This window comes from Thalia democratica, chromosome 2 (genome assembly GCF_965202585.1).
Source record: "Thalia democratica chromosome 2, ktThaDemo2.hap1.1, whole genome shotgun sequence".
Taxonomy (NCBI): domain Eukaryota; kingdom Metazoa; phylum Chordata; class Thaliacea; order Salpida; family Salpidae; genus Thalia; species Thalia democratica.
In genome coordinates this window covers 45,633,205-45,647,873 of record NC_139166.1, presented here as the reverse complement: position 1 = coordinate 45,647,873, position 14,669 = coordinate 45,633,205, and the positions used below count along the sequence as shown (strand labels likewise).

Sequence of the window (14,669 nt, the reverse complement as noted above, 5' to 3'; positions counted from 1 at the left end):
AAATAAAGTCCCATATTTTCTATTACTAATTCCTGTGCTTTTTTGGACTATAACACCTCATAATTGAGAATTTATCTACTAGTGTGTTTAAAAGGAAATATCTATTTTAGACATCATTCTACTTTTTTATTATAATAGTGTGAAAATAACTTTAAATCCATTCAACACTTTAAATAAATTTTTTATGAAAACTAATGAACACATAGACATGTGCTTAAAAATTCTTTGAAAACTTTTTATCTACTTAAATTACTATAATTCTGAGGAAACAGTTGTAAAGAACATGAAAAAAATTCAACATGTAGTTTAGTATAAAATTAGTTTAATAAGATTTTTGAAAAAGAAACTTAGCTAAAAAAAAACATTTCAAAACTAGAATAATTTGAGATATATCAAATATTATTATTATAAACAAAATGTATATTTACATCAACTGACATGAAAATTACAATTTTACTAAACTCAAAAAACTATGTACAATTTTAATAAAGTTGGTACGGATAAAACAAAACACACAAGTAAAAAAAAAAGAAACTTAATAGTCATGATGGTCTTCAACACTACCAAGATATTCACAAACATCATCAAAACTAATTGTTAACACTTGATCTCTGTCTTCCAATAACTGAACATTTACCTTCTCTTTTCTTTTGTCTTTGCTTAAAATTTTTCCTAAACGTCCTCTAGAAGATCGGCTGCCTCCGGTTATTTTGACATACACATCTTTGTCAGATGATCTAAAAAATTAAGTTTTATCAGCATAAAATTTCAAGTTATATACAAAATAAGAAAAATCTTCATTTAGTACACATTTTGAGCAGTACATCTTAATTTTAATTTTCATAGTAGTTCAATAATTTTTTTCAATAAGTAGTTCAATAATTTCAATAAAATTTTCAGTGATAGCTTACTTTATAAAATATAATTTTTTTATAGGAAAAACTTTGATACATTTTTTTTAATATAAAAAATTACTAAAATATATAAAGAATTTAGAAACGTGAAACTAACTCTATGTACATCAAAAAAACTATTGTCAGTAAAAAATAGATCAACTTAAACATTCAATTAGTGCTATAAAACTTGCAAAGTTTAAATTTTTTTAAATTGATTAAACTATTATTGGTTAAAAAAGGTTAATCTAATTTCTATTATAATATTAATTTAACTAAGAAAACAATAAAAACTTTTAATAATGAAAATTTAGTACAAAAAAGCTCGTGACTTGTTTATTTAAGTAATTTTTATAGAGCTTCTGCTTAACGATTTTAGTATTTAAATTATTTTATAGATAAAAACTCATATAAAGTTCATAAACTGCTTAAAATCTATTTTTATAAAAACAAAAAAAAATTATTTTCAAGTAATTATTTAATGTATGAAACCTGGCATTATTTCATACTTGTTTATAAAACACGTATCAATTTCGATTTATAATAAGTTATCAAGATCAATTAAAATAGTACTAATAAACAATATAACTAATTGGTTATGCTTAATAAAATCACGAAGTATTTATTGAAAAGTCAAAAACAATTATTTCAAACTAACTTTGGAATGACAGTTTCCAGCTGGGACTCGTGAAGATCGATCAAGCGGCCGTTTTTAGTTTTGCAAGTGCAACTGCCATCGTACTGAACATCGACAACAGCAGCTTTCTCCTTGTAATAGTCGTGCTTCTTGTCGACTATCCTCACTCTCAGTTCAGCTTCAACCCACTTCCGCTCCTTCTTAATTTTCTTCGACGAAACAGGGTGAGCGTGGCCGTTGTCTTTGCGCTTCTTGGCAGCTTTCTCGCCCACTTTAGGCTTGCCCTCTTCCTCTATCCTTCTTTCTTCGTTCGAGTAGTCGGCTTTGGAGACTTTTTTCAACGAAAATTCGTTCACGGTAGCGGACTTGCGAGGGTGGGGCAGTAGGAGGACGTCGTGTCTTCCCAGGTCGGCATCGTACCCCGTCACCTCCCCGAAACTCGCCTTGTTTATCCCGTACACCACTTGAACGAAGTCTCCCACGTTCAACTTGTCTTCTTTCCGCAACTTGCCTTTCGAATCGGGGTTCATCGCAGCGTTGGCGCCGAGTCCGAGTCCCGCGGGCCTCTTGCGAACGTCCACAGGTACGACTCGCTCTTGGAACGATTTCCCGATCTTCTTGTCTTTGGTCATGCCCATGCCAAGCAGCAGCGCAGTACCGAAGTTTTCTATTTTGACTTGGTTGTAATCGTTTTCGTCGGGCTACAGTTACGACATATGATTGTTATTGTGTATTTAATGCAAAATAAAAAATGTTTAAATATTGTATTACCAACTTTAAATAGGTTAAGCTTCAGGATAAAGTGAAAATTATAACAGTTTTATTTATAGATTTTAACTAAAAAGTGTTAGCAAACAACCCCTCTATGTATTTCTGAATTTGCTTATTGTGCTAGATAGATTTGTTTTACATGTTTACAAATTTTTCAAGAAAATAAAGTTTTTGTCAGCCATAACTAAATATTTAAAAGTTTTTTTTTTACCTTAAACCAGGTTTACAATACATTATACTTTAAATTTACTAATTATATGATTATAAATTAAATAACCAGTGCTCTTCAATATAATAAAAAGTTTAAAGGCAGTTATTTCAAATTTACAAATAATTTTTTATTCTACTCTATTCTAAACTCTTTTTAGCGAAGATGAAAAGCTTAATTTAAAAATAAAGTGTTATAAAACAAATGACAACTTTTGCTCTTAGACAAAACTTTGTAGTACTAATTTAAACTAAACAAATAATTTCAGAAGATAATTATACACAAAAGTTGCTTCTTTCACTAGACTTATTTAGTTTTAAACCAAATTTATTTTTAGCTGAAACTGTCAAGTTTTTCAACTGCTTGATTTAGAATGAGAAGCAAAAAGTACACATTCATAAAATTATAAATTACTGTTTTATTTGGACAAACTAAAACTATAAAACAGTCAAAGTTTCAACATAATTTGCTAATAAGGTTTTTTGTCGTAAGTTTAGCAATGTAAATCAATTAAAGAGTTATACTTGACCCATTAGTCTACCATTTTATGAAACTTTGAAAATTAAATTATTTAAGATTTAAGCTTTAAATATATTTTTTATAATGATCAGTATGATTATAACTATTAACTTGGGTCAAGCTACAAAATTTAGCCCTTAGTTTATGCTCTCTAGAAGTATAGTAATAAGTTGCAATAGATGTTTAGAATTATAGCTATAAAAACTGTTTGATTTTTTTTATTTCAAGTACATACTATGGTTTAAAGTTTAAACAATAAAACCAACTTAAACTTACATTATCAGGCCTTATTGAAACATCAAGGAGTCGTCCATTTTCAAAGCCTTCAGGAACTTTGTTTCTTTGCAGTATTGGAACAGTTAAATCTAATTCCTAAAAAAAAATTTATATTGACTGCATGTTTTCCAATATTTTAAGCTTTATATGTAAAATAAAGAACAGAGATAAAATATTATCCTAATGAAACTTAGTTTTAAAATTATAAAGAGTATTGTATTTTCTTCAAAAAAACTAATAACTGTAAGTAAAAATTACAAAGTATTAACTAAGCGAAGTAGTGATAGACAAAAATTTAAAGAAATTAAAATAGTAACTATTGTATTACTGATCTTTGAGAAAAAATAGCCTTAATAACACAAAAGTTTTGATTAAAACTTAATTTACAGGTGAATTATTAAAATGTTACCTTGGACTTTTTCTTCTAATAATATAGCTACAGGGCTTTTACATTTATTTTTAAAAGTTTCAGAATATTTATTAATAACAAAAGCCTTATGTGGATGTAAACGTTTTTACGTAGTTTTTTACGTTTAATTACTATTTGAAGCTTTAAAAACAAAATACAACATACTTTATATATATACCCCATATAGCCTTTTTAAGGGAATATAGGAGTAAATCACTTTTTGTACAATTTGATTGTACTTTATAGAGTTTTAACTAAGCTACAAGATGCTTTTTAAAAACTTTAAAAGTTCAAAATAATTTTTGAGGTATAGTAGGTCAAAGTCGGAGGCAACAATAGGTTCCTTATGGGAGGCACAAACTAAAACGGAATAAAGACTATTTCACTAAAAATATATCTTCTTGAGATAAATACCTCAAACTTTTGAGAAATGCTTATTGCACTTTATAGAAAATTCTGTCAGAACAATTTTTTTAAATAAAAAATAATATTGTTATTAAAAAAGCAAACAAAAAAAGTTTTTTTTTGTCATAAAATGTTTAATTTTAAATTCTTTACATCTAGTTATTTGCCGTTTTAGTTTGCGCCTCCCACAAGGAACATATTGTAATCTCCGACTTTGACTGGCAATATCTCTGAAAGTTATTTTGAGTTTTAAAAATCTGTAAAAATCAACTTATTTAAAACTCAATAAAATAAGACTAAATTGTGAAAAAGCTCTATTTCCCTTAACTTAATGACAATACCCCCTTGGCCTTATATCAACTTATTTATACAACTATAAATGAAACTAAAAAATTTACAACTAGATTTTTATTTAATTAAGTTTAAACAGGGTTCCCACTAAAACTTTAAAAATATATATAGGGAAATCCATAAAATAAAGCAAATTTATAGGGAAATTATCAAAAAATACAATAAATTTTAAACGTTACGAGCATATTTTTAAGGTACATAGATAAAATATGTCATTAAACGTTTATAAGCACATCTTAATAAGAGGTTTACAAAAGATAAATAATAAAGAAGTCCGAGAGTTTTTAATCTCTAGTTTTAGTTAAATAAGCAAACTTCAGATAAATTGTATTTAATATAGATAGGGAAAATTTTTATCTGCTACTTGGGCAACAGACTCATATTTTTGTACTGAGATTACAAATACTTTAATTAAAAAAAAATGGTTTCGCTGTTTTGGCTTTCAAATTTCAATCACCAAGCAAAAAACGTAATTTTTAGGGATTGTTTAGTCTTGTGTGCACACTATTTAATTTTTAGTAATTTACTTTGACAACTTTGAAAAATAATTAATACCACTGTTATAGAGGATATAGCAATAAAAGCAGGAACAATTTGGTAATAAATAAACTCATTAAAAAGCACAATAAGTTTTATATATGCTTGTGTCTTATATTAAGCCTTAACTAATGGTGTACTATTAAAAGAATAAAAAATGAAGCCTGTAAACAAGTCTTATAAAGATTTTATGTAAACATTTAAAAGTCAGTGTCAACTATTTACTAATAACTCCAACACATTTAAAAAAAATGTAATTTGTGACAATATCTTAGAAAATTGTTTATTGAAAAAATAGTCATTAGTCAATAGTCAAAAATGGTTTTCAATTGTTCTTTAAGATTTTAAACAATTGTTTAAACACCTCATCTTCAGTAGGAGCTTCTAAGCGTTTCTTTGCTTCAGCTTTTATTTCAGCTGCTGCTTCAGCTGACAATTCATCGGTTAAGGAATCTTCAACTGTTGTTTTGTACCTGTTAAAAATATTCATTTAAAACTTTTTTTAATAAATCTTTTATATAAATATAATATACTAGCATAAAGTTTACAAAAATTATCAAAACTATTCTGAGCTTTGCAAAAAAAAACACAAACAAGCTGGAGTCAGCTTGAGTTTTTCAAAAAAGTTTGAACTAGTTATAAGTAACCTTGAGTAGTCTGAGTGTGTGGCAAACGTGTGATAAATAAGAATTTTACACTATAGTAAACCTTAAAAGTTCTTATAAAAACTAATTATTTAGTTTAGGGGGGGGTCCACTTTGTTTTTTACAACTTGATCTTATTTTGTAGAATTTAATCTGAGCTATCAGACACTTTTAACCGCTTAAAAAAACTCAAAGTAACTTTTGAGATATAAGCGATCAAAGAAAGGGCGTTCAATAGGTTCCTTATGGAAGGCGAAAACTAAAAATGGGAAAAAAGACTATTTCACTAAAAATCTATCTCCTCCTTCATGTTTTGAGTAATCTTTCTCAAATTTTTACAGAATGTGTATCATTAAACTTTAAAGAGATCTATTGTAGGAATTTTTAATTTTGAGTAAAAAAAAAATTATTGTCAAAAAACTACCCTTTTTTTTAGTTTTTTGTGGATAAAATTTTTATTTTTCAAAATTTCAAAAATTCCAACATTCAGATTCTTCAAAATATTAAAAGGAACAATTCCTGAAAATTTGAAGTCTCTAGGTCAAAAAATGAAGGAGGAGATAGATTTTTAGTAAGTTTTAAAATTTCCGAGAAAATTGACCACGAAAAATTTGCGGTCTATACTTTTGCATCGGAAACTTTTTACAAAAAATAAAATATCTCAAAAGTTAAATGATATTTTTAAATTCTATAAAAACAGGCTTGTAGTTTGTATTTAAAGTTTTCATATAAAAGCCAAAGTTATTTTTTGTAAAAAAAAAAAGTTGGACCCCCCCCCCCCCTATGGCCTTAATAACAATTAAATTAATTTATTGTTTTTATAATTATATAATAATTTTATATCTTTAAACATTAAAAAGAATGTATTTACACAATGTACACAAAACTCTAAACCAAACATACAACAAGTTTGTTTTTTTAAAGTTTTATAGTATTAATGTAAAACTAGACTCATAGTAAGAAACATGAAAATCTTTTTATTTATTTTCTTATATTTTTTTCAAAAGTACTTTTGTATACTAATATAAAAGTTTGTATGTTGGGGTCAAGGTAACTATGAATTGTCAACATTTTGGCTTGCTATAAACAAAACAAAATAAATTGTTTATAAAAATTTAACTGTTAGTGGTGATTGGAAGTAGTAAAACAATGTCATTAAGTCAAAAAAATTTTGTGCAATGAAACCAAAATTTGCAATGCAACTTAAAAAAATCTTAAGAAGTTTACTCTATATTTTGTCAATATATTTTTAAATAGATATAAAACAACAAAAATGCGTTTTTATTAATAAACTACAATAATTACACTTTTAAATAGTTCTAGACTTACAAAATAAAATTTATACTAAACAAACAATTTGAAATTTTTACATAAGTTAAAAGAACTACAGGCCTTTTTTGCTAAGACCAAGGAATTAGCCAGATCTTGACTTTTTCTAAAATCAGAACAGATACAGATTCAAATTAAAAAGAAAAAGTATGATTTAAGTTATTTTTTAAAGAAACTAAATTTTCATAAACATTCATTAAAAATATTACGCAAAATTTATAACAAAAAGTCCTCTGATAAAAGACAATCTCTAAAGATGCTATCAAGCTCCAACAAATCTATAATACTAGAACTTTTACAAAAATTAATTAGCCTATATCATAAAGGTTTAGCACTAAACTGAATTTCAGTATAACAAAGATCCATGCAACATATGTGACCTGGTATTCCCCATTAGACTCATCAAAAAGGCATTTTCAAAATGAACCATTGTGTCAGTCTAACCAAGCGGGTTAGACTGGCACTTACTTAACCAATTAAGCAACCACTTTTTAAGAAAAGTTGATGCAACATTATAACTCATCATATTTGTTGACATTGTTGGTTTCAATAAAAGACTGTAGTTAATACATGACTTTATCAGCTACTAACTTAATGAAAATCATTTTGCTATCATCAGCAAAGTCAAGAAGTTTACTAACTATCACAATTAGCACTATTACTGTTTTTAAAGTTTTACAACCTTTTATAAACAATCTCTAACTACTATAGAAAAAATAAGGAAAGAAGCAAAGATAAATTTTTAATTTGTACCTTATTGGCAAATGTTTTCTTAATTGGATCAATAAAAATATGTATATAAATTCAAATTCATAACAACATAAAAATTGCAGAAGTAACCGACAAGTGGCCTGAACTAGCCTTAGTTTACGTAAAATATTTAAAAATCAAAAACTAAATTAAAATTTAAGAAAGCAAGTAGATTTTCTTATATTTACAGCTGAGAATTATTTAAAAATATAATTTTATAAGCTTTTCTTTTCATTATTGGACACATTTTAGTAAAACTTTTTAAGCAAAACTACGAAGGATGTGCCTTTTGTAAAACTGTAAAAATAAAAATTGACCAATTGAAGTAAAAAACACAAAAATACTGAGTTTCAATAAAACAGAACCCTGCAATATATATTATGTAACTTTATTTATTGACATAGATATGTCCAGATTTTTTTTACAAAAACTAAGATTTGCTTTTAAATTTATTGAAAGCTTGAGTATGAATTATAAGTTAGATTTTATATAATAAAATAATTTCAATGACCTTTTGAGATAAAGTAGTCTTTGTAAAAGTTTTGGAAACAAATTTTATTGACTACAACTTTTCATTGCTAACTATCTTATAAAATTAATATCTTACACAAACTTATCTACTTTGTAATTTATTTTTAAGCTAGACTTTAAATTTTAAAATATATATTTTGCAATACTTAAAAAACCAATTAGAACATATATTTTGTAAGTTGAAAAAATATTAATGACAAAAACAAAAGAAAAAAAAGCAAATATATTTCAATTTAAAGCTTTAAAACTTTCTTTTATACAGAATATATTAAGTTTTATATTAATTAGAAGGAGAAAACTTATTTAAAAATGCTAATAAAATATAAGAGGAAATAAATAGTTAGTATATAATACTTAATTTTATCTATTTTTAACTCTTTTAAAACTTGTTAGATTTTAAATAAAACTAAAATTAACCAACAGTGTACACTTACAGTAATAATTAACCAATTTGATTTGATTTTAAATCTAACAAGTTTTAATAGTAAACAGTAATGGGTTTTTTAGCTTCAGCACTTTGTAAATTTTTAAGTCTAATACTACACTAGATTATTATGTTATTTTATATTTCATAAACTTTAAATATTCTGACTACAGTATAATTTTATGTCAGTTTAATTAACTAAAATACAATTTTTCATAGGTCTTGGTCATAGGTGATTAGAAATAATAATAATTAAATGCGTTTTGTTTTATTTTTGTATGAAAAGTTATGAAGGAAAATATTGTTAAATTAAAGATTGTTCTAGTAGTGCTAAAATATCACAATATTATTGTAGTTTTAATAACTTTTTCAGGACATAGGGGAGTAAGAACATTTTTTTAAAGTTTAACATTAGATCTTATATTAAAACTTTAAATATAAATTATAAGAGTCAGTTTTTCTAATATTTAAAATAGATAAAAGTTTTATAACTTATGATTTTATAAAACAAATAAAGTGATCTAAACTACTAGAGGAGAAATAATGAATTTAATCTTCCAAGACTTTATTTTACAAACTAAGTTTTGGTCAAAGACCTCGTAAGTGCTTAAATAAATATTTGAATATTCTTTTGAATAACATTTATTTAAGCACTGACGAAGTCTTTGACCAAAACTTAGTTTGTAAAATAAAGTCTTGAAAGAATAAATTCATAGATAAAAGTTTATTAGCTTTTGATATATAAACATTAGGTTACTTAAAAATACAGTAGACCTTTAAATTTTCAGCTGGAAATTTTTGTACACTTTGCAATTATCACAAAAACACCCTGTACATATTAAGATGATTTTAAGACTTTGATTTTCTGAAAACCACCCCAATGTAGACCCAAAAAATGCAACCTTAGAGGCTAGATTTTATTACATGCGGCAATTATGACAAAAATACATTGTGCGTCATTGAAAGTTATGAGGAGGTACTTGTTTATTTTTTGAAAAACATCTTTCCTGAGAAAAAACCAAAAACTATTCTGAGTTTTTCAACAAAAAAAAATCTTGAGTTAGCCTGAATTTTTAATAAATCCAAAATATCCTGAGTTGTCCCAAAATTTTCAAAAACTACAAAATGTCATGAGTAACCTGAGTGTGAGGCAACCCTGTGATTAAAATTTTTTGGTAGCTAAAATAATTCTACAAAATAAGATCAACTTGTAAAAAACAAGGTGGACCATACCTATACCCTTAAACAATCTTATTCACAGGGATATCATTTTTGAGCCAAAAAACAGTCCGAGTCATCCTAATTTTTTTCAAATCCTTTAAAATATTTTTTAACTCAACAAAATCAATAAAAATCAGATTCTTCCACAAAATTTGTTATAAAATAACAAAACATTGAAAATAAATCATCTTAATCTCATATAAAATATATAAAAAAAATTCATGAGATTTCAAAAAATTTTTAAACTTTTCTGATTAAAAAATAAATAAACTGGCATGAGCCATCCTGAGTTTTTAAAAAATATATAATATCCTGAGTCATCCTGTAATTTTCATAAGTTTCAAAAGATCTTGAGCGTGTGGAAACCCTGTGTTTATTCAATATTTCAAGACAGGGTTGCCAATTGTTTTTTCAAAAAATTTTCCAGGTTTTCTAAATTTCCTCCAGGTTTTTAAAACTACACATTTTTGGGTCTATTTAGTTTAAAGTTAAGTTAAAGGTAAGGAAACTAAGTTCAATAGTTTAAAAAATTAAAAATATATTGTAAAGCTTAATATACTTAAATGTGTTTTTTAACAGAAAAAATGTTTGATGATGAAATTTTTTTTTATGATAGATTTTATGAGTCAAATTGAAATTTTACTACTGAACATGTTAAAATTGTTAAAGTTCCAGGTTTTGTCAGGTTTTTTAGTGATTTTTGTTCAATATTCAAGGTTTTTTTTTGCCTAAATTTTCAAATTCCAGGTTTTTTAAGGTTTCCAGGTAAAGTGACAACCTTGTTAAGATTTAATGTAAGTTGTAATATTTGTAAAAAAATAAATAACAGCCTGCACTATGATCTTTTAACTCTTTTAAAATAAATTAAAACCCCATTATTGTAATGTTATGGTAAATAAAACTGTAATAATTGAAATTACGTGATCAATCAATTGTTAGGTTATAACTTAAGAATAAGAACTTGATAATTTTTTACAATCTTTAGAAAATAAAATACTGACAAGTGTGAGGTAATCTACTTCTAAATAACTCAGCATTTTTTTATTATTAAAACAGTTTGAATATTGTAAACAGATACTGTCAAATGTTAACTCTAACAAATATGATCAATGGACTTGCGTAGAGAAATACCTTATGGTCATTAAACCTTGATGACCTTACTATACTTTAGAATACTATAAATAAACAATTATTATATTACATATAGTTTAGGTTCAATAACTATATATAGTATAAATTCTTCTTACTTACCTGTTTCTATTTATCATTGGTATAGGTTTAATCTCCTTTTCTTCACTTGATGCTTGTCCATCATTAGTATTAGGTTCTTCTTCAATTTGTATAACTTTGTTTTGGTCAACTTTTGATACTTCTTTCTTTTTCAACCCAAACTTAATTTTTGTTCCAGAAGTACTTTTTAAATCTTCACTTTTATTAACCAACTCCTTAGATGTAGTATGGTTAGTATTGGACATACTGTTTTCATTATTAGTATCCATTGTTTCTTGATTTTTTGTATTCTGCTACTTCTTGTGGGTAAACACTTTCTGCTTGATTCAGAAGACTATCACTAAACTGCTTGAACAGTTCTATCTTACCTTTTCCTTCTTCGTTTTTCTGCAATGAGTTTTTTACACAGTCTTTAGTGTATAAAGATGGGTTCTTGCCTTGGTCAATGTAGTTGAAAACTTCGTTAGGTAGTTGGTGTTTTGGTTCAGAAAAGTGAGATTTTAATTCATCAACCTCTTTTAGGCCAAGCACAATGTTGTTTATAGTAGAATTTAGCACTGGTTGTGAAGATGATTCAAAATTGCAAACTATTTTAGACAAACTGCTTGTGTTTTGGATTAGTTTTTCTAAAGCTTCAGTTAATTTTTCATCAGCCATACAGCTTTAAAAAGAAATTATTTAACTTAGTTAGTAAATTGAGCTCTGCAAATTTTCAACTGCTGAAATAATCATAAACCTTAGTTATTACATGCTTCAATACGCACAAAATATTAAAATTCAAAAGAATTATGTTAAAAATCTGTACCAGAGCAAAACATCTAAAACTATATAATTTTCAATTGTTACAGTCTACATTTTGACATATTTCCAAAAAGTATTGATAGTCTACATGACTTTTTGTTTTATTTTTTAATTATTTTTTAATTATTATATTTATGGTTAACTAAATTGTCTCATTTAGTTTATTTTATTTTACCTATTTTGTCACGTTTTTATCAAATACTAACTGTAATTCTATTTCTTCAGAGGTTAATAATTAAAAGTAAAAAAGTTTTTTTTTTTTTGCTATTTATAATTAATCTATGTCATTGTGACGTATGACTGGATGACCGAGAGGTATTTTAGGCTATAAACAAAAACTTATTTGAGCGTTTTCGTTTCCGTATTCAATATACTTATTTATTTATTGTCTAATACAGTTTGAACTAATATAGTTACCATATTTCTAAAATGAAATCGCCATTAAATTTCTCTTGAATAACATTATAATAAAAACACTTAGTTTAGTATTCAAAATTCTAAGTTTGTAGAATTCGGTCAACCCTGCCAATCAAGCATCTTATAAAAATATGCTTATATAAAACAAATCAAGTTTTTCGGTATATGTAATTTACTTATTAATTTGCTATTAAATATATTATTTTTTTTAATTTGTTACAGAAACATTTGAAAAAGTTTACTATTGACGATCTAACAAATGCTGTGATCTTGTTTTAACAATTCTAAATAATTTTTACAGTTTAATTTAGGATTATTGTATACTTGTTAACTAATACTTTTAATCAACTGTTTTGTAGAAGAATTGTATTGTCTTTGAAAACCTTGTAAAAACACGCATTTTTTGTTTGCAATCTTAGAAAAATAATATTCCGTTTTATTTTAAATGCTGTACCAAGATAAAAAACTAAAGTATTCTTTTATATTAATAAATATTTAACAAATATTAAAAAAAATTAATTAAAAACTACTGTAACAAAAAAGTTTAGGTACTCCTACAAAAAAACTATTTGTCTTATTTATTATCATTAGGCATAAAACATCAGTCTTATTTTCTGAATTAAAATATATAAATTCGAAACCAAAACATTAAACTTTTAAACTTTAAAAAAGAAAAATCAAGTTTAGAAAAAGAAAAAAAATCTTATTTAAATTGCTGAGTTGCTTTGCAGAAATATAACATATACTTAATAAACAACCAATGAAAATTCAAATTTTATTTAATTTTTCTTCCATATAATTTTTTTTTAGATTAAAAAAAAAAGAATATTTACATTAAAAACTGTTTAACTTATAAAATTCTTAATTTTGTAATTTAAAACTTTTGTTAGTGTTTGCATTTTCATTTAGATATTTTATGAACCTAATATGAATATATTTCAAAGCAAAAGTTGAGTTTTCTATTATTTTTGTTTTTTGAACAACAAAAAAAGAAGCGCAAAATATTTGGTCCAATACCTGGTGCCCGAAAAAACCTTTCGGTTATCGTTTAATGCGTTCTGAACTAATCAAGATTATATAGCTCCTTGTCTGATTGTTTCGGTAAACAGATTAAAAACGACTAGCACCTTTTAAAATTATTTCACGCGTCAATATTTTGTGTAATTAATTATTTTTATAATTTGTTTGTTCAAAACGGTTGTACCAGACCTTTCTAGATCGTTACCACACCACTCATGTCTTCTTTAGAGGATCTTACATAATAAAAAAATTTTTGATTTGAACAATTGCTGGTTAGCTTTTTAGCAATTACATCGTTTAAAGAAGTCCATGTAAACGTGTTAAGGGGCCTTCAGCTGAAAAAGCTAAAAAAAAAAGAGGCAATATTTATTCTAGCTATAAATATAGTAGAATATCTCGGTTTTGATAACGTGCATCTCTGTATTTCCGGAAACCTATGTTACTAAAAAAGTGCAACTTTGTCAACTTGCCAATTTTATAACAGTTTATTAAATTATTGGAAAGTTTTACTAATAAGAACACGTGTGCTTAAAACCGAAGAGTATTCCTGCACTGCAGGGACGTAGCTAGCTCAAAAAAAGTTATGACTCTGCAAAAATTTAAACATCTGAAATGACGCGAGATAACGTCCTGGCGGGAACACAGCAATTTAAACTACCTCTAATGTTATTGAGTTTACTATGAAAACATGTATTTATGTAAATACTTCAAAAATGGAATGTTGAAGTATGAGTGATAACTGTACCAAGGCAATTTATTTTACTCCACACCGCTATGACTCTTTGTGTAAACCCATAAAATATTCATTTAATATAAGTATAAAAAAATTACAATTCAAATCAAAAACATTTATATCGTTTTCAAAATCGAATATTTAATGTAGTCAATAGATACAACATTAAATTACGCAAATTTTTGAAACATAAATGTATGATTTTGAAGAAAAAGCTACAGCTTTCATTAGAATCAATTTTGCAATGCAGCTTTTTGACAAAGTAAATCTTTAATGCGCTAAATGAATACAATTTAGATGTTTTTAACTCGTTTAGTTTTTACGACAATAAAAGTGCTAAAGAGTACATATATTTCAAAACTATCTTTCATATAAATGAATACCAAAAGCTAAGAAAGCAGAGTCTTTTCAAGCTGAGATAAAAGCAAATACGTTTCTGCAGACTTGTAGAAACGTACCAAGCTACGTGCCTGCTGCACGGTATAACAGGCAACGCATTTGAATTCGTAAACTTAGTTAGCCGAAAAATTTTAGGACTTTAGGACGTTGTGAATTTATATTTC

The 14,669-nt window shown here is 25.9% G+C and overlaps 1 protein-coding gene across 1 annotated transcript; it reads right to left on the bottom strand.

Annotated features, from left to right (window-relative positions):
• Positions 1–207: 207 nt before the first annotated feature.
• On the bottom strand, positions 208–11,532 carry LOC145849715 (G-patch domain and KOW motifs-containing protein-like). The gene is made up of 5 exons (XM_082954747.1): positions 11,157–11,532; positions 5,371–5,479; positions 3,305–3,400; positions 1,552–2,231; positions 208–737 (listed from the first exon to the last, which is right to left on the bottom strand). Exons 1-5 carry the CDS (start codon positions 11,402–11,404, stop codon positions 536–538), a joined length of 1,335 nt encoding a protein of 444 aa, XP_082810873.1. The 5' UTR covers positions 11,405–11,532; the 3' UTR covers positions 208–535.
• Between the last annotated feature and the right edge of the window lie 3,137 nt (positions 11,533–14,669).